This window comes from Pelodiscus sinensis, chromosome 1, assembly GCF_049634645.1.
Source record: "Pelodiscus sinensis isolate JC-2024 chromosome 1, ASM4963464v1, whole genome shotgun sequence".
Classification (NCBI taxonomy): Eukaryota; Metazoa; Chordata; order Testudines; family Trionychidae; genus Pelodiscus; species Pelodiscus sinensis.
In genome coordinates this window covers 247,221,840-247,241,164 of record NC_134711.1, presented here as the reverse complement: position 1 = coordinate 247,241,164, position 19,325 = coordinate 247,221,840, and the positions used below count along the sequence as shown (strand labels likewise).

The 19,325-nt window shown below is 42.5% G+C and overlaps 1 protein-coding gene across 1 annotated transcript in view; it reads right to left on the bottom strand.

The window, feature by feature from the left end:
* Nucleotides 1–19,325, bottom strand: part of NALCN (sodium leak channel, non-selective) — a 362,634-nt gene that overhangs the window by 132,129 nt on the left and 211,180 nt on the right. The window contains exons 12-13 of the mRNA XM_075918747.1: nt 9,288–9,455; nt 5,064–5,255 (exon numbers count right to left, since the gene is read on the bottom strand). Coding sequence (XP_075774862.1) covers nt 5,064–5,255; nt 9,288–9,455 — 360 coding nt within the window. The remainder of the gene's footprint in view (nt 1–5,063; nt 5,256–9,287; nt 9,456–19,325) is intronic.

Here is a 19,325-nt window from a genome sequence, read left to right as displayed (position 1 = left end):
TGTGCTTATTGACTGTTCAGATAACCATGTGAAAACATGCAATTTATAGGCATTAGGGAAAGATGGAGGCCTAGTGTTTCCAAAACCCATACTGTGCCTCGTTATAGGATATTTATGGTTAAGGACAGATTTTATTTTTAGTCTGTTGTTTCAGTGTTAAAGGGACTTTAGTGTTCAGGCTCAAAATTTATCCTAGTTTGTCACCCTTTTTGTAAGTGTACCAGGCCTGCCATTTCAGATTCCTTCTAGAACCATTAAACAGAATACTTTATACTTTCATGAACACTGGTATGTATGTTTCCTGTAAGCCTGATTCTGCGGTCATTCAGATGCATCATCTTACTTATGGTAATTGGTCCCCCAATCTTTGTCAGAGGGAGTGTGACGGTGCTGTTGCCCCACACTGGACTAAAAGGACATAAAAACAGCCCTGGGAGCCAATCAGGGCCAGGTTAGGCCCTATAAGAAGGGCTACTGGGCAGAGGGATTGTAGTCTCTTTCCAAGGAGATAGACTAAACTGCCTAACAGACTGGTACCATGGACAGAGCAGTAATGGGAGAGACTAGGGAACCAGCAGGGCTCCAGCCTGATTTTTTGTGTGTGCAAAGCTCTTGTTGCCATCCACACAATGGTATGGCCGCTCCCCCAAACAGGCTAGTAGGGCTGCAGAGGACCAGCCAGAGGAATGAAAGAGGAAGCAGGTTCACTTCCTTTGCCAGTGGTGAGTTTGGCTAATTCAGCCTGCAGCCTGGCCCTAGGGCAAGGGCTAGAATAACAACAGCAGTGGGCACTGAAGCAAGTGGAGGGATTAGGCATAACTGTTTCCTGAAGAGGGGGAAACCAGAAAGTGGACACCGCCAGAGGGCAGTACCCAAGGGGAAACACTGCCACATTCTGGGAGGGATGTGGGCACAGAGGAGACCGAAAGGGCAGTTAACTGTGTGTGAGACACCACCAAAGGAGGATGCCTCAGAGTTGGCAAGAGCTAATTACCTGGGAGACCAGCAGGAGGTGCTGCTGTGATAAGTCCAACTTATTATAGGGACAAATTATAGAGACATTGTAGGATCCAATTCCACCCCAAATTCAATTTTCTTTACTGCAAATTTTGATTTATGATGTCAGACATCCCAAAGCAGCAGAAGTACAAAGGGAAAACACACATTGCCAATTCTACTGCTCAAACCCTTATGCTTTAGTGAAATTGTATCCAGTACAAGACTGATACTTAGAAAAAAAATAATTGGAAACTATTAAGTCAAACTATCATATGAGATGTATTTTAAAACTTTTTCATTTGATTTCCACTGATCCATTACTATTAGTAATCCATCTTCTATTTAATTGAGAATTCAAGCAGAAAAACATAAAATCCACATTTTTCTATCTTTTAGCAACTCAATAATGTACTAATGGGAATATCCTCTTTTCCTTTGGATGGTATACTTTATTACCTACACATCTCTACCAAAAGTAAACATTTATAGAATAAATACATAAATAAGTCTGGTCTAGGTAAAAATGCCTAAATTACTATACAAAGTTACTAATAGCATGACAGAGCTTGAGAATATTTAAATTTGATCTTTCACAGATCATTACATCAGTTAAAATCTGCAATTTGCTGTAAGGATATCTTTCCTAGATTGCATAAGTATAAATCTCTTAGGGTATGTCTACACTCCAAAGTTAGTTCGAATTAACGGACGTTAGTTCGAACTAACTTTCATAGGCGCTACACAAGCGCTCCGTTAGTTCGAATTTAATTCGAACTAACGGAGCGCTTAGTTCGAACTAGGTAATCCTCATTCCACGAGGATTAAGCCTAGTTCGAATTTACTAGTTCGAATTAAGGGCTGTGTAGACCCTTAATTCGAACTAGTGGAAGGCTAGCCCTCCCCAGGTTTCCCTGGTGGCCACTCTGGCCAACACCAGGGAAACTCTTCTGCCCCCCTCAAAGGGGCACGGGCTGGCTACGGTGCCCGTGCCAGGTGCAAGCCTACCAGCATCCAGCCAGCAGACCCTGCACCTGGCACGGATTGAGCCACCCACCCGATGCCCCCCAGCCCTCCCCCTCTTCCCGGGACCAGGCTGGCAGCTCCCGGGAGCTTGCCCGGGACCTCAAGAGGCGGGTACCCGCCTGGGCTAGTGCGGACATTGTGGACCTCGTCCACGATCTCCGCACTAGGCACAGGAAGGTGGCCTGCTAGAGCAGGAGAGCTTCCAGCCTGGCCACCCAGGAGCAGGAGTGCATGAAAATCAAGGTGGTCCACTGAGACCCCCGACTCTGAGCCCTGAGCTTACAATGGCCGTCCTGGGTCAGACCAAAGGTCCATCTAGCCCAGTAGCCTGTCTGCCGACAGCGGCCAACCCTAGGGACCCTGGAGGGGATGGACCGAAGACAGTGACCAAGCCATTTGTCTCGTGCCATCCCTCTCCAGCCTTCCACAAACCTTGGGCAGGGTCACCACTCCTACCCCCTGGCTAATACCACTCCATGGACCCAACCTCCATGACTTGATCTCACTTCCCTTTAAACTCTGTTCTAGTTGTAGCCTTCACAGCCTCCTGCAGCAAGGAGTTCCACAGGTTGACTCTTTGCTTTGTGAAGAACAACTTTCTGTTACTAATTTGAAGCCTGTTACCCATTCCTTTCCTTTGGTGTCCTCTAGTCCTTCTTTATGGGAACTAATGAAGAACTTTTCTGTATGCACCCTCTCCACCCAACTCCTGCTTTTAGAGACCTCTCTCCTGTCCCCCCTCAGTCTCCTCTTTTCTAAGATGAAAAGTCCCAGTCTCTTTAGCCTCTCTTCATATGGGACCTGTTCCCAACCCCTGATCATTTTAGTTGCCCTCCCCTCTCCCACCCTCTCTCTTCCCCTCTCCCACATCCTTTTCCCAGTCTCCCCCAGTTTTGTTCAATAAAGACAGATTCCATTTTTGAACACAACTGTCCTTTATTTTGTACATCAAGAAGAGGGGCTAGGGAAGGGTAAGTGGAAGGAGGTGAGGGAGGAATGGGGTACGAGCCCCCGATGGGGAGGACTGGGCTGGCTCTGCGGGCTTCTGGGGGGTGGAAGGTCTCCTGCAGCCCCCCAATTGTCCCCTCTCCCCAAATGGCAGCCTGCGGCAAGTGCAGCCGGTCTGATGGCCAAGTGCTGTGATGTGCCCAGTGTGGGTAGTCCGGGCATTCCAAGCCAGGACTGCTTTGCAAGCGGGGCACCTCTGAGAACTGTCTGTCCGGGCTCGGGGTCGGGACCCTTTAAGTACAGCCCTCGGCTAGCCTGAGACAGCATCTCCACGCTCTAAGTCCTCCTCTGATGCCCTGCCGGCACTGCTTCCGGCCATCCTTAAGCCCGTTTCAGGGTCCACTTAATGTGGACATGCTAGTTCGAATTAGCAAAACGCTAATTCGAACTAGTTTTTTAGTCTGGATCCGTTAGTTCAAATTAGCTTAGTTCGAATTAACTAATTCGAACTAAGTTAGTTTGAATTAACGTTGTAGTGTAGACGTACCCTTAGGGTTTTCACTGAGATATTCATAGTTCAAAACTTAAACACATGCTAGAAATCAAGGGCACAGGAGTTTCATACTTTCAGTTTATTATCAAAGGTTATAATAAAACTATATATTGGAATTGGTAATACAACATAAGTTGTAAAATTATCACCCCAATTAGACAGATGCCTATTTTTTTTAATAAACTCACCTCATGGCATTCTGTTTTCTCTCCCTTCTCTAGTGTTTGAAAAAGAAACATAATTATATTTACCATGATACTACTGATTCTTTTTTCAGACAGGATTTCTAGAATTGGAATTGTAGCATAACATTCCTTCCCTTAGGATATCTATTTCTTGTCTAATTTTAGATGGTTAACATCCCATATAACATGTAATAAAGAAGATCAATTGAAATTGTTGGTTAACTATTTTGTTCGTTAAAAGCATGACCCTTGAGGCTGCATTACTCATTCTTATTTAATTGTCCCAACCAATGAACTTGCACCAAAGCAAATATATTAAGAAACCAAAATAGGATGACTGAAAGCAGTAAAGTATCACTAGAACCAATCCATCTACACTGAGTCTAACATATTATTGAAGAAATGACAGTGTTTTCATTCAAAATAGTGTTGTCACTAACTATAGCTATTATTTCTATTGAATTTCAGAGTCTCATTCTAATTTCACTTTTACCCAGAATATCTATTTATGTCCAAAATGTGGATGCATGTTTTGGCAATGCAGAGAGGTTTTATAATCCTGTGCAAAATAAATATTCTTGAACATTTCAAGAGCAATCATTTTTTTCATATTCCCATGGTACATAGACTGGAAATTATTAGCTATTTATTGGTAAATATCAGGAAACATTGATTTCACTGTCCTCTCATAAACTGACAAAGTATTTCCATTGATAATTAAAAATTACAGATACGCAAAGTAAAAAAAAAGCTGCCTAAGAATTTATTAGCGTGAGAATTAAGGATATTTTAATTTGTATATTTTGAAATGTGATGCTAACTATTTGAGTTTTTAATACTTATGTTTTATATTTTGAGTCTCAACTCATTAAATAATTATTGACTGACACCCCACAATTTCCCATAACTGTGAAAATTTTAGATGATATATTTTAAAAAATTAATAAAAATCAAAATTGATAACTTTTGCTATTATAAAAATTATAATTTAATTGATTTCTGCCAAGCCTGGTTATAACACATATCCAAGTGCAACATTCCATATCTTATACACTATTCATGCAAACTCTCTCCATTATATCCTTGACCACTGTTAGATCCATACTATTTGCTGTGCCATTATACATACATCTGTCCCTCTTAAACTTCTCTAAGCAATAAAAACAAACACAAACACCCTAACTCAAATTTCTCTATGCCACTGTAGGACTGCAGGAAAACCATACAGCAAAGAACAGACTATTATTTTATCTTCTATAAGGTAATAAGGTTTCATGGTGATCAAAACTAGATTAGAAATAAAGGTAGACCTATAGTAAGATAACAAGTAAGTAGTCAATCCTTCTTTTACTTACCCTTGGAAAAGTTGTAAATCTGTCCAGTTCTTCCACAAAGCAGAACATCTGCAAACTAATTGCTGACATTACAATTAAAAGGCTGGCAGTGAATACAACCAAGCTCCCAAGTTTTTTTCCAGGTCCAAATATCTTATACACAAAATCCTCCAAAGCTGGAGAAATCTTTATAAGTCGAACTACTCTAAGAACCTGCAAAGACAAAGGGAAAGATAAAATACTCAACTATAATCATATTAGTTTGTTGGATATTATTATCCATCAATTTTCATAGACTCATAGATTTTAAGGTTATATCTTTCTGATAATTAAATCTGACATTTAAATCTGATCTTTCTGTTCATTAAATCTGATATTTAATCTGATCTGCATAACACAGGTCCAAGAACCTCACTCAACAATTTCTGCATCAAGTCCATACATTGTGTCTGAGCCATAACATATCTTTTAAAAATGAAAAGCAACCTTGATTTAAAGATTACAAGTGATGGGGTATTCACTACATCTTGAGTTAAATTGTTTCAATGGTTAATTTATGTTCCCTGTTAAAAATGTATATCTTATTCATAGTTTGAAACCAATCTAGGATGATACAGCATATTTATTAAAGTTTCCCCCTACTGCTCAGAACCATGCATTTGAAATAATAATCTTTTTAGTTCGTTGCTTCGCTTGGAATTTTTTCCTTCCTAAATTAATAGTCTCAGACTATTAATTATAGAAGGAGATTCTATAATTCTTTTTCCCAGTAAAAAACACCACCCTCTGTCTTCAAAACACAATACATTCATTGTATTCCAAAAAAACCCTTTATAGGACATTTCTGTAATATATAAAACATGGAGTCTTTCCATTGACTACTAAGGATCACAGAAAGGTTGCTTTACTGTAAATTATGTTAATTTTCCGTCACAGAGTGGTTTGTATATTGCTGTGAACAAGAATTAATACTGACATGCAGAGGGAGGTGGTTGGGAAGGTGAGCTGTAACTGATGTGTTGACAAGAGGTTATCTGTGAAGACAGATAAATAATGTAAACTATATTATACATTAGGGATAGCTGGAAAGGTGAAAAAAAGCTGTTTGATAAACCAGAGGGTATTCAACAAAGAACTCTGTTTTAAGCTATGTTTTTGTTGGCTGACTAGGAACACAGCAACCCTGTCACAATTAATATTAAAATACTTGAAGATCTGCCTAACCTCCTGAAGTATCCCTGTGAACATCACTTTTTGACCTTAATTGAATTGGAGATCTGTTACATAGCTTTGCTAGAAGTCTGATTGCCTGGGTACATGGTGTGTAGATGATTGCACACGGACAAAGGTATTTTCCATTTTCTGTGTCATTTGCCTGCAAGGGGATTTGGATTGTAGAATGTGACCCAGATGTTTCAGTGCAGCAGGTGCTTTTGCTTATAAAACGTATGTGTCTTTTCAGATAGCTATTTCAATAAAAAACACATATCAAAACATTCTGTGATGAAACAGCAAGTGTCTTTTAAGAAATGTAAAAAAATAATTTTAAGTTTTGTTTCAACAGTGTTATAAACTTTGTAATGTCAGAGCCAGAAATTAAGACTGATATCTGCATATACCTTTCTGGTACTCATTTCTGTTTCACTAGAATTATGCTGACAGTTTGAGCCCTGTGAATTTTTTTTATAATTCTTTTTATTTATAGGAATTTGTTGTTACTTCATTTTCGCGGGTCCTGCACCAGAGTGGAAAAAGGCCACAGGGTTGGATGAGGTGGTTGTACAGTAAGCCTGCTATGCATTCATCCTGCAGAAGCAGCTCCCAGGAGGCTCAGCCTGCCTCTTAGCATTACAACCTGATGCGGAGTTACAAAGCCATTCAGTTTTGGCCCAGCCACCCCACCAGTCATGCTGGCAGAAGAGTGGCTGTGCCAACTGTGAGTGGTGCAGTGATCCAGTATAGTAGGTTAAAATACCTAGACTGGGGAGCTTTTGTCCGAACAGGAGCAGCATAGTATTTCCGCAAGAACACTGACAATCTTACATGAGATCGTCAGTGTTCTTGCGGAAATTCAAGTGGCCAGTGTAGACAGCTGGCAAGTTTTTCCGCAAAAGCAGCTGCTTTTGTGGAAAAACTTGCCAGTCTAGACGCAGCCTAAATGTATAAATATAAAGATCTACCTAGGGAGAAATGATCAAAGCAAGAAAAAGAATGAAGGACTAGATATGGACAGTAATTTTCCCTTTTTATTGTATAGAATTAGCAATGATCACATTTATTTGTCTAATATGTTTAATTTATATGTTAAAAATCAAACTTCTTGGAAAGAGAACCCAAGTTGTAAGTGAGCTGTGATTAAATAAATATTGTTTATTACATATTGTTCATAAGAAATACAGTGGTTAAGTTTAATGCATTCGTTTTCATATGCTTGGGAATTGCATCTTGCCACTTGATTGGCATTGTTCTGAGTATTCTGTTAGAACGTAATCTCAGGAAGATGAAAAGTGTCACCATCTTAAAACATTCAGTTCCTATGGAGCCATGTGCCAGAGACAGAAATTTTGTAGCCTTTCAGGTTTTCCTGATCAACTTCGTAGAATCATGTAAAGAGAAATGTGAATAGATTTTGTGAAATTTTCCACAATCTGTCAAAGTCCATTACTATACTTCAGTGGACCACACTGTGTGTCATCATAGTTTATAATGTTTTTCTGTAAGATTTATCCATGTCATTTATTATTTACCCTTTTCCATTATTAATTACAAATCTCTTGCTTCGACTCATTTCTAAATAATAGATGGATATGAATTTGTTCTAAATTTTTAAACTTATAAATACAACATATATGACTGAAACTACTGGGAAGGTATTTTGGTGTCTCTAAGAAACAGTTTTACTTGCTATTAGCTGAATTACAGTTCCCAGAATACACTTATACCTAATATGTCTGACCAGTTAAAAAAGCTATGCCCCATAGTTCTCGTGTAAGGTTGTGATTTTTCTCACGTTAAAGTAAGTGTTTTATTCCTTTTAAAAAAAAAAGGATTACTAGCCTCAGTAATTGACATATAAAGTTGTGATTAAACTACATTCTAGTGAACCTATGGGCTCTTTCCAACAAGTAGGTTGACCCTACAGGACATACTCATCAAAGAGGAATAGTGAATTAGTTTGTCTGGACACCAGGCTACAAGAAGGCAAATGTCAGTTCACTTAGAATCTGAAAATGGGTCAAGCCCAAGGAATCTCTTTCTCTTTGTGTCCTGCCAGTGATTTCCAGCAGGAATGGCAGGACAGCCCTAATAAAATAGATGAGGGATAACTTGGTGATTACAAAATGCCAGGATCCATGATGAATCTGGGAAAATGGCTTTAGGAGACCCAGAAGGGGTTAAGACAAAGAATCTCCTAACTGGTAGAGTAGTGTCCATGGAAGTGAAAGCAAGTATATAGGGAACTGAAGGCTAGTAACAAGCAAGCCACTTGTGGATATTACACAGGAACCTTTACAATGCAGTGGGAGGAGAGGCAATAAGTTGTGTGCACAGCTGAATGGAGAACTGTGGCCAAATGGGAATGAGAGCTACAAAGAAGTAGGACAGAGAGCTGATGTGTTTACTCAGATAATAAGGCATGTCTACACTAGGAAATTATTTCAAAATAAGTTATTTTGAAATAATAACTCCTGAAATAACTATTTTGAAAAAGCATGTCCACACTATGGGGAAATCTTGAAATTAGTCTGAGGCAGGATGCGCTACCTCAACTTAGAGCTCCAGGAAGCACTGGGGAGTAATTACTTTGAATGTCTCTGGGGAGTACTTATTTTCAATTAGAAGCAGTGGTGCGTCCACTCTACCACTATTTTGAAATAACTATTTTGAAATAAACGTTATTCCTCATGGAAAGCAGGAGTTATTTTGAAATAACCAGCCCCTTATTTTGAAATAATGGGCACGGTAGTGTGGACACTCCACTTGATATTTTGAATTAAGGGAAGTTATTTCAAAATAACTTCCTAGTGTTCTACTCCTGTAAGATCTCCTTGGAGCCGCAGATTTAAGAAGTGACATTTGTATGAATTATTATTTTAAAGACTTATCCAAAGTGATTCAGCAACTATGAGAACACTGAAAGAAACAAGGAAAGTGCAGACTGAAAAATGTATAACTTATGGATAACATTTTGACTGTGCCCGAATAATGCATTTAAATGGAAATCTTAAAATGTGTTGACTGTACCTGAAAATATGTAAACTGAGAATGGTAGAGATCTGGATAAATATGAAGAGTAGTTCCAACTACAAGCAGCAGTTCAAATTTGTGAAGAGATGAGCTGATGTATCCAGTAAAGCCCAAACACCAGATTTTCAAAAGAGCTTCTAAGTCAAAGAGGACTGTAAAAGCAACCTAGGAAAATAAAAAAGAGGGAAAACAAGTATTTCAATTATTGATTCAAATTATGGCTTTCTATGTCAGAGTTCACACCTTGCCAAGATTTGAAATAATGCCTACTTGAGGATCTGTAGAGCAAAGGAAATAGCCGGCATAACATTTAGCAAACAATTCTCATAATATGTACTGAATAGCCAATCAAAGGGATAATGGTCTATATTCATCAAAATGGACAACAAATATGTATTTCTCATTTTTCTAATTTTTATGAACAAATGGCACTAATTTGTAAATGATCAAACTTTGATTATAAACAGATCATTGGAATGAAAATGATAGAATTCCTGTTTGTATAGAATAAACCATAGAGAGATGACAGAGCAATTTGATATTTCTAAAGTGCTAATTTTCTATTATTACAGATATTCACAAATTATCACTAAAATTATTTGTTACAATTAAAACACATTAATACTAAAAACAATCATTCAAATTTGAAATATATACATGTATTTACTTTTATTAATTTGGTCTAATATTTTCCCAAGTGTGGCAAATTCTTAGCTAGCCTAAATTGGCTGCAACTAAACCCCACTTAGGTTAGTTACTGTACAACTTGCCAGTTCTAAACTATTTGAGATTGTATGTTGAAACCATAAAATATTAATATCAGCTATGTTGGACAATCCTGTGCCTGGCCAATAAAGGTAAGTTGGGAATGAAGCTTATATTATAACCTCTTATTTTTATTTGCCTCAAGATCTCAAATATATTTGTGAGCTCTATGCCCTGCCCTTGCTTCGAGCACCAGGTCTGCAGCAGTCAATGGCAGCTGTGGGGGTGGTGAATCATAGAAACATAGTGCTGGAAGAGACCTCAGGAGGGAGGTCCAGCCCCATGCCAAAAGCAAGACCAACCCTAACTAAACCATCCTAGCTAGGGGTTTGTCAAGCTGGGACTTAAAAACCTCTAGGCATGGAGATTCCACCACCTCCCTAGGTAACTCATTCCAGTGCTTCACCATCCTCCTAGTGAAATAGTTTCTTCTAATATCCAACCTAGACCTCCCCCACTGTGACTTGAGACCATTGCTCCTTGTTCTGGCATCTGTCACTACTGAGAACAGTCTCTCTCCATCCTCTTTGGAACATCCCTTCAGGAAGTTGAAGGCTGCTATCAAATCCCCCCTCACTCTTCTCTTCTGCAGACTAAATAAGCTCAAATCCCTCAGCCTCTCCTCGTAGGTCATGTGCTCCAGCCCCCTAATCACTTTGGCTGTTCTCAGCTGGACCCTCTCCAATGCATCTGCATCCTTTCTATAGTGGGGGATCCAGAACTTGACATAATACTGGCCTCACCAGACCTGAAAAAAGGGGAATAATAACTTCTCTAGATCTGCTGGAAATACTCCTCCTAATGCACCCTAATATACCGTTAGCCATTTTGGCTACAAGGATACACTATTGACTCATATCCAGCTTCTCATCCACTGTAATCCCCAGGTCCTTTTCTGCTAAACTGCTACTTAGCCAGTCGGTCCCCAGCCTGTAACAATGTTTGGGATTCTTCCATCCCAAGAGCAGGACTCTACACTTGTCCTTGTTGAACTTCATCAGATTTCTTTTGGCGCAATCTTCTAATCTGTCTAGGTTACTCTGGACCCGATCCCTTCCCTCCAAAGTATCTACCTCTCCCCCTAGCTTAGTGTAATCCACAAAATTGCTGAGGGTGCAATCCATACCTTCATCCAGGTCATTAATAAACATGTTGAACAAAACTGGCCCTAGAACCAATCCTTGGGACACTGCTTAAAACCGACCACCAACTAGTCATTGAGCCATTGATCAATGGCCAGACAATCTAGCCAGACAATCTAGCCAGTTTTCTATCCACCTTACAGTCCATTTATCCAATCCATACTTCATTAACTTGCTGGCAAGTATACTGTGGGAGACCATATCAAAAGCATTCCTAAAGTCAAGGTATATCACATCCACTGACTTCCCCATGTTCACAGAGCCAGTTACCTCATCATAGAAGCTAATCAGATTGGTCAGGTATGACCTGCCCTTGGTGAATCTATGTTGACTATTCCTGATCACTTTCCCCTCTTCCAAGTGCTTCAAAATGATGGTTGGAGGTGAGGACAGCATGCAGAGTCACCTGGCTGCCCTTGCACCTAAAGACCACCGGGGCATTCTGGATGTTTCCGGAGCCACCTGAGGTAAGCACTCTCCAGAGCCCATACCTCAAATCCTCTACTGCATGCCAAACATAAGAACAAGCCAAGAAATAAAAACAACACAGGAAACTATAGACCAATCTGTTTAAATTTTGTGCCAGGAAAGATAATGGAGCAAATAATTAAGGGATTCATCTGCAAATATCTGGAAGAAAATAAAGTGATAGGTAATAGTCAGCATAGATTTGTAAAGAACAAATCATGTCAAACCAATCTGGCTATGTCTAGACTGCAGGCTTCTTCCAAAAGAGAGCACCTACACTGCAAAAGCGCATCGAAAAAGCGATCTGCTTTTTTGAAAGATAGGGTCCACGCTGAATGGATGCTATCTAGCTTTTCAGCTGTGATTACTATGGATGGAGAGGCTACCAGTGCACCTGTGCTTTTTCCTCTGTCCAAAAAGAACTCCTTCTTTCAAAAGAACTCCTTCTTTCCTGTCCACACATGCCTTTTCCCAAAAGAGCTCTTTTAAAAAAAGGTTTCTTCCTCATAGAATGAGGATTACCACTGTCTGAAAAAACACTCTCTTTCAGAAGAACATGATTGCAATGTGGATGTAATTGAAGTTTTTTTTCAGAAAAATGGCCATTTTTCCAAAAAAACCTCTGTAGCGTAGACATACCCTCTGATAGCTTTCTTTGATAGGATAACAAGTCTTGTGGATAAGGGAGAAGCACTGGATGTGGTATACCTAGACTTCAGTAAGGCATTTGATACAGTCTCGCATGACCACCTTATCAATAAACTAGGAAAATAAAATGGCTGTTTTTCTGACAAAACTCTGTAGTGTAGATATACCTTTAGGCTACGTCTACACTGGCCCCTTTTCCGGAAGGGGCATGTTAATTTCAGCTATCGTAGTAGGGAAATCCGCGGGGGATTTAAATATCCCCCGCGGCATTTAAATAAAAATGTCCGCCGCTTTTTTCCGGCTTTTAGAAAAGCCGGAAAAGAGCGTCTACACTGGCCCCGATCCTCCGGAAAAAGCGCCCTTTTCCGGAGGCTCTTATTCCTACTTAGGAATAAGAGCCTCCGGAAAAGGGTGCTTTTTCCGGAGGATCGGGGCCAGTGTAGACGCTCTTTTCCGGCTTTTCTAAAAGCCGGAAAAAAGCGGCGGACATTTTTATTTAAATGCCGCGGGGGATATTTAAATCCCCCGCGGATTTCCCTACTACGATAGCTGAAATTAACATGCCCCTTCCGGAAAAGGGGCCAGTGTAGACGAGCCCATACAGAATGAGAAGCGACTGTCTAAGGAAGGAATACTGCAGAAATGGTTCTGTGGGTCATAGTGGAGCACAAGCTAAATATAAGTCAACAGTATAACACTGTTGCAAAAAAAGCAAACATGATTCTTGGATGCATTAGCAGGAGTATTGTGAGCAAGACACGAGAAGCCATTCTTCCACTCTACTCTGATTAGGCCTCATTTGGAGTATTGTGTCCCGTTCTGGGAACCACATTGCAAGAAAGATGTGGTGAAATTGGAGATGGTCCAGAGAAGAGCAACAAGAATGATTAAAGCTCTAGAGAACATGAACTATGAAGGAAGACTGAAAGAATTGGGCTTGTTTAGTTTGGAAAGGAGAAGACAGAGAGGAGACAAGATAGTGGTTTTCATGTATCTAAAAGGATGTCCCGAGGAGGGAGAAAAATTGTTTTCCTTGGCCTCTGAGGCTAGGACAAGAAGCAATGGGCTTAAACTGCAGCAAGAGAGGTTTAGGTTGGACATTAGGAAAAACTTCCTAACTGTCAGGGTGGTTAAACACTAGAATAAATTGCCTAGGGAGGTTATGGTATCTCCATCTCTGGACATATTTAACAGCAGGTAAGATAGACATCTATCAGGGATTGGTCTAGACGATGCTTGGTCCTGCCGTAAGGTCAGAGGACTAGATTCCATGACCTCTCGAGGTCCCTTTCAGTTCTAGTGTTCCATGATTCTATGAACCCGTAAACCCCAGCCTGGAGCTCCCTTCTGTACCCCAAATCCCTCATCCCAAGCCCTATCCAGAGCCTGCATCCAAAACTAGAGCCCTCCTGTCCTCCCACAACTCAACTCCTGCCCTAGTCTGGTGAAAATGAGTGAGTGAGCAAGGGTAAGGAACAGCAAGTATTGGAGGGAGGGGGAATGGAGTGAGCCGAGGGCCTCAGGGAAAAGGCAGGCAGAGCCTTATTTCAATTGGTAAGGGGGGAGCCATCCTATGCATGTCATGCGGGGGGGGGGGGAGGGAAGTGAGAGCATGGGGAGCAGATTGAGGACATTAGCTTCAGCTGTGTTACTGAGCATGCTCAGTACAAGCCAAGCAGCAAACTGTGGGGAGGGCGGCAATTCCATCTGCCCTCCCTCCATATACACATCACCTGTTTTCAGTGGCTATGAAAGCACTGGAAAACTCTAGTGTGTTTTTTTTGGCAGATAACTTACTAATTAGCTGACAGAAGCACTGTATCTAATTCCTATATACAAGAAAGAAAATTAAATATATATTAGACCCACTCAGCTCTAACACTAACAAATCATAGAATCATAGAATACTAGGACTGGAAGGGATCTCCAGAGGTCATTGAGTCCAGCCCTCTGCCCTCATGGCAGGACCCAGTACTGTCTAGACCATCCCTTATAGACATTTATCTAACCTATTCTTAAATATCTCCAGTGAGGGAGATTCCACAACCACCCTAGGCAATTTATTCCAGTGTTTAACCACCCTGGGTATGTCTACACTACCCCGCTAGTTCGAAATAGTGGGGTAATGTATGCATACCGAACTTGCTAATGAAGCCCGGGATTTGAATTTCCCGGGCTTCATTAGCATAAAGCCGGTGCCGCCATTTTTAAAAGCCGGCTAGTGCGAACCCCGTGCCGCGCGGCTACACGCGGCACGGGCTAGATAGTTCGAACTACGTAGCCATTCCGAACTATCTGTACGTGGAACGAGGAGTACAGATAGTTCGGAATGGCTACGTAGTTCGAACTATCTAGCCCGTGCCACGTGTAGCCGCGCGGCACGGGGTTCGCACTAGCCGGCTTTTAAAAATGGCGGCGCCGGCTTTATGCTAATGAAGCCCGGGAAATTCAAATCCCGGGCTTCATTAGCAAGTTTGGTATGCATACATTACCCCGCTAGTTCGAACTAGCGGGGTAGTGTAGACATACCTCCTGAGAGTTAGGAACTTTTTCCTAATGTCCAACCTAAACCTCCCTTGCTGAAGTTTAAGTCCATTGCTTCTTGTTCTATCCTCAGAGGCCAGGAAGAACAAGTTTTCTCCCTCCTCCTTGTGACACCCTTTTAGATACCTGAAAACCGCTCTCATGTCCCCTCTCAATCTTCTCTTTTCCAAACTAAACAAGCCCAGTTCTTTCAGTCTTCTTTCATAGGTCATTTTCTCTAGACCTTTAATCATTCTTGTTGCTCTTCTCTGGACCTTCTAGAATTTCTCCACATCTTTCTTGAAATGTGGCACCCAGAACGGGACACAATACTCCAACTGAGGCCTAATCAGCGCAAAGTTGAGCGGAAGAATGACTTCTCATATCTTGCTCACAACACACCTGATCTGACATCTTGTCATAAGTCACTTGGGGCACACTGATTAGCATTAAAATTTTAATATATATTATTACTTTGTTACTAACTCTGTGGAGAGAGAGACTGTCATGACTCCTGGGCTTTCTGGAACGTGTGTGGAGTCTCATATATAGAGCTGGGGGCAGGTACATTTTGACTCTTCATAAGAACATCAGAATGGCCATAAGTCAGACCTATAGTCCTGCTAGCCCAGTATCCTGTCTTCCAACATTGTTCAATGTCAGGTGCTTCTGAGGGCATATACAGAAGAGGAAATCATCAAATGATGCATCCCCCCTGTTGCTCATTCCCAGATTTTGGCAAACAGATGAGGGACGCCATCCCTGCCCATTCTGGCTAGTAGCCATTGACGGACCTATCCTCCTTGAACTAATTTTGTTCTTATTGGAACCCTCTTTTAGTTTTGGCCTTTTGTTACCTACCAGGTCTGTGTTCTTGGGGAACCAGAGCATGGCCACCTGTCAGCCCTGTGCTCTTGGGGAGCCAGGGAGTCATACTCATGGAAAACAATTTCTCCTTCCCCAGGCCTTTGCTTGAATAACAGACAAAGCAACAAAAAGGCAGGGGAAGACACACCTAAACTCCTCCAGACAAGGGTGATAGAATTAACGAAACACTCCAACCACATCTGCATTGCAGGTAGAACAGAGACATCTCCATTAACATACAGCATGGAGAACAGCTCTTCCAAAGCAGGAACCGCACTGAACTATGGGATACCAAAAGCAGAAAAGCACTTCCTGATGGGAAATCTCTGCTTCAGATGCTAATTAACCCAGGTCTGCTCACACCCAAATTAGTCATTATCAGACCAAATTCTAGTAATGGATCCTATTGATATCCAAAATATTGAAACTGTCTAGTTGCATTGTAAGCTCCTTCAAGAAACATCACCCATAGCCAGCCAGGTGTGATCAGTCTCTATTGTCTCATCTCTGTTTACCCATAAATAAATCCAGTATTCTCCTTGAACTGTTGTCCTATCCCTATAAAAATGCCTACCCTTGCTCAAGAAAAATGGTTCTGATGCTTGGATGTAACCTCTGCATCAGTTCCATTGAGACTTCATCATCTCCTGCCTGATCATCTGGGGGCTATGTTCTGCAGAATGGGATCTCCTGCCCTTGTCTGCTCTGTCTGTCTCCTGCCTCTGGACCCCCAGCTACCATCACCATCTCGGAACCCCAATCAGTGCAAGCTCCACAGAGTTGTGAGCTCTCTTTCTCTCTTTTTCTCTCTTCCCCCATCTCTCTCGAGGCATAGCCTCCCGACCCTGCCTTATGTAATCAGTTATATGGTTAGCTAGCCCTAACATCTGTAATCAGTTTAAATTTAGATTTAGTATTGTAACTGTTAGATTTAATATTGTAATTGTTTTGTGTGTTTGGCTCCTCACACACATATATATATTCACTACCCAGAAATAAATAACTTTCATTGTTAAGCTAGTTGCTTCTCTCTCTCTCTGGGTATGTCTACACTACAGCGCTAATTCGAACTAACTTAGTTCGAATTAGTCAATTCGAACTAAGCTAATTCGAACTAACGGATCCAGACTAAAAAACTAGTTCGAATTAGCGTTTTGCTAATTCGAACTAGCATGTCCACACAGAGTGGACTCTTAGCCGGGGTTACGGATGGCCGGAAGCAGTGCCAGCAGGGCATCAGATGAGGACTTAGAGCGTGGAGCTGCTGTCTCAGGCTAGCCGAGGGCTGTACTTAAAGGGACCCGACCACCACCCCGGAAAGACAGTTCTCAGGGGTGCCCTGCTTGCACAGCAGTCCTGGCTTGGATTGCCCGGAGTACCCACACTGGGCACATCACAGCACTTGGCCATCAGACTGGCTGCACTTGCCGCAGGCTGCCATCTGGGAAGGGGGGCAATTGGGGGGCTGCAGGAGAGCTTCCACCCCCAGAAACCCGCAGAGCCAGCCCAGTCCTCCCCATCGGGGACTCGTACCCCAGTCCTCTCTCACCTCCTTCCACTTACCCCTCCCTAGCCCCCCTTCCTGATGTACAAAATAAAGGACAATTGTGTTCAAAAATAGAATCTCTGTTTATTGAACAAAACTGGGGGAGACTGGGAAAAGGAGGTGGGAGAGGGGAAGAGAGAGGGTGGGAGAGGGTTTGGAACAGGTCCCATATGAAGAGAGGCTAAAGAGACTGGGACTTTTCAGCTTAGAAAAGAGGAGATGGAGGGGGGATATGATAGAGGTCTATAAAAGCCTGAGTGGGGTGGAGAGGGTGCATACAGAAAAGTACTTCATTAGTTCCCATAATAGAAGGACTAGAGGACACCAAAGGAAAGGAATGGGTAGCAGGCTTCAAACTAGTAACAGAAAGTTGTTCTTCACAAAGCAAAGAGACAACCTGTGGAACTCCTTGCTGCAGGAGGCTGTGAAGACTAGAACAGAGTTTAAAGAGAAGTGAGATAAAGTCATGGAGGTTGGGTCCATGGAGTGGTAGTAGCCAGGTGGTAGGAGTGGTGTCCCTGCCCAAAGTTTGTGGAAGGCTGGAGAGGGATGGCACGAGACAAATGGCTTGGTCACTGTCTTCGGTCCATCCCCTCTAGGGTACCTAGGGTTGGCCACTGTCGGCAGACAGGCTACTGGGCTAGATGGACCTTTGGTCTGACCCAGCACGGCCATTGTAAGCTCAGGGCTCAGGGTCGGGAGTCTCAGTGGACCACCTTGATTTTCATGCACACCTGCTCCTGGGTGGCCAGGCTGGCAGCTCTCCTGCCCTAGACGGCCACTTTCCTGTGCCTAGTGCGGAGGTCGTGGACGAGGTCCACGATGTCCGCACTAGACCAGGCGGGTGCCCGCCTCTTGTGGTCCCAGGCAAGCTCTTAGGAGCCGCCAGCCTGGTTCCGGGAAGAGGGGGAGGGCTGTGGGGCATCGGGTGGCTGGCTCGAGCCGTGCCAGGTGCAGGGTCTGCTAGCTGCGTGCTGTCAGGCTTGCACCTGGCACGGGCACCGTAGCCGGCCCGTGCCCCTTTAAGGGGTCCGGGGCCGGGAGGGGGGCAGTAGAGTTTCCCTGGTGTTGGCCAGAGTGGCCACCAGGGAAAGCTGGGGAGGGCTAGCCTCCCACTAGTTCGAATTAAGGGGCTACACACCCCTTATTTCGAACTAGTAAGTTCGAACTAGGCTTAGTCCTCGTACAATGAGGTTTACCTAGTTCGAACTAAGCGCTCCACTAGTTCGAATTAAGTTCGAACTAGCGGAGCGCTAGTGTAGCGCCTATCAAAGTTAATTTGAACTAACGTCCGTTAGTTCGAATTAACTTTGTAGTGTAGACATACCCTCTCTTTTTCTCTCTCTCTCTCTCTCTCTCTCATTCTTCCTCGTGGGTATTGTATTGGCTTCCCCATTCACGCTGCAAAAACGCTTCTTGTACCCAAGCTAAAGATCCCTGTAGTGCCCAAAAATCCTGTAGGGTTTGCTCATCATGTGGTTTACCAGCAGAATTATTGTGGCGTGAAAGTGGGAGGTGCTGAACTTGGGGGCATGTGAGGATGGCAACTTAAAGTGCTGTTAAATCCAGCCCACTGAGGGTACAGCACAGTATTGCTGTTAAACTCAGCCTGCTGAGTCCAGGGACATATAAGGGGTCAGCTTGAGAGTGCTGATTAAACAGTCCTCTCAGACGTGCTCTGTTAGTGGCTGTGAATGTTCATGTGTTTCTAAGGTGGGAAGAACCCCGTCCTGAGGAACATAGTTCCTGCAGGAGAGCTCCATTGGGAGGGGAAATTGGCAGCAGAGAGAATTCAGCTCCATATGAGAGCCCAAGTAGCATAAGCAGCACATGGATAGAATTAAACTTCACCCAGCCCCATAAGAGTAACCCTAATAAATGAGTACACCCAGGAGTAATGGGCAAATCTGGTAACACATTGCACTATCTCCTGGCAAAGAGTTAAGAAATAATTTATATTGTTTGTTTTAAATTTGCTGCCTATAAATTTCATTGGGTGAGTTTCTTGTGTTATTCTATTTTTTCACGCCATTCATGATTTTCTAGACCTCTAACAGATTCCCCCACCCTTTAGTC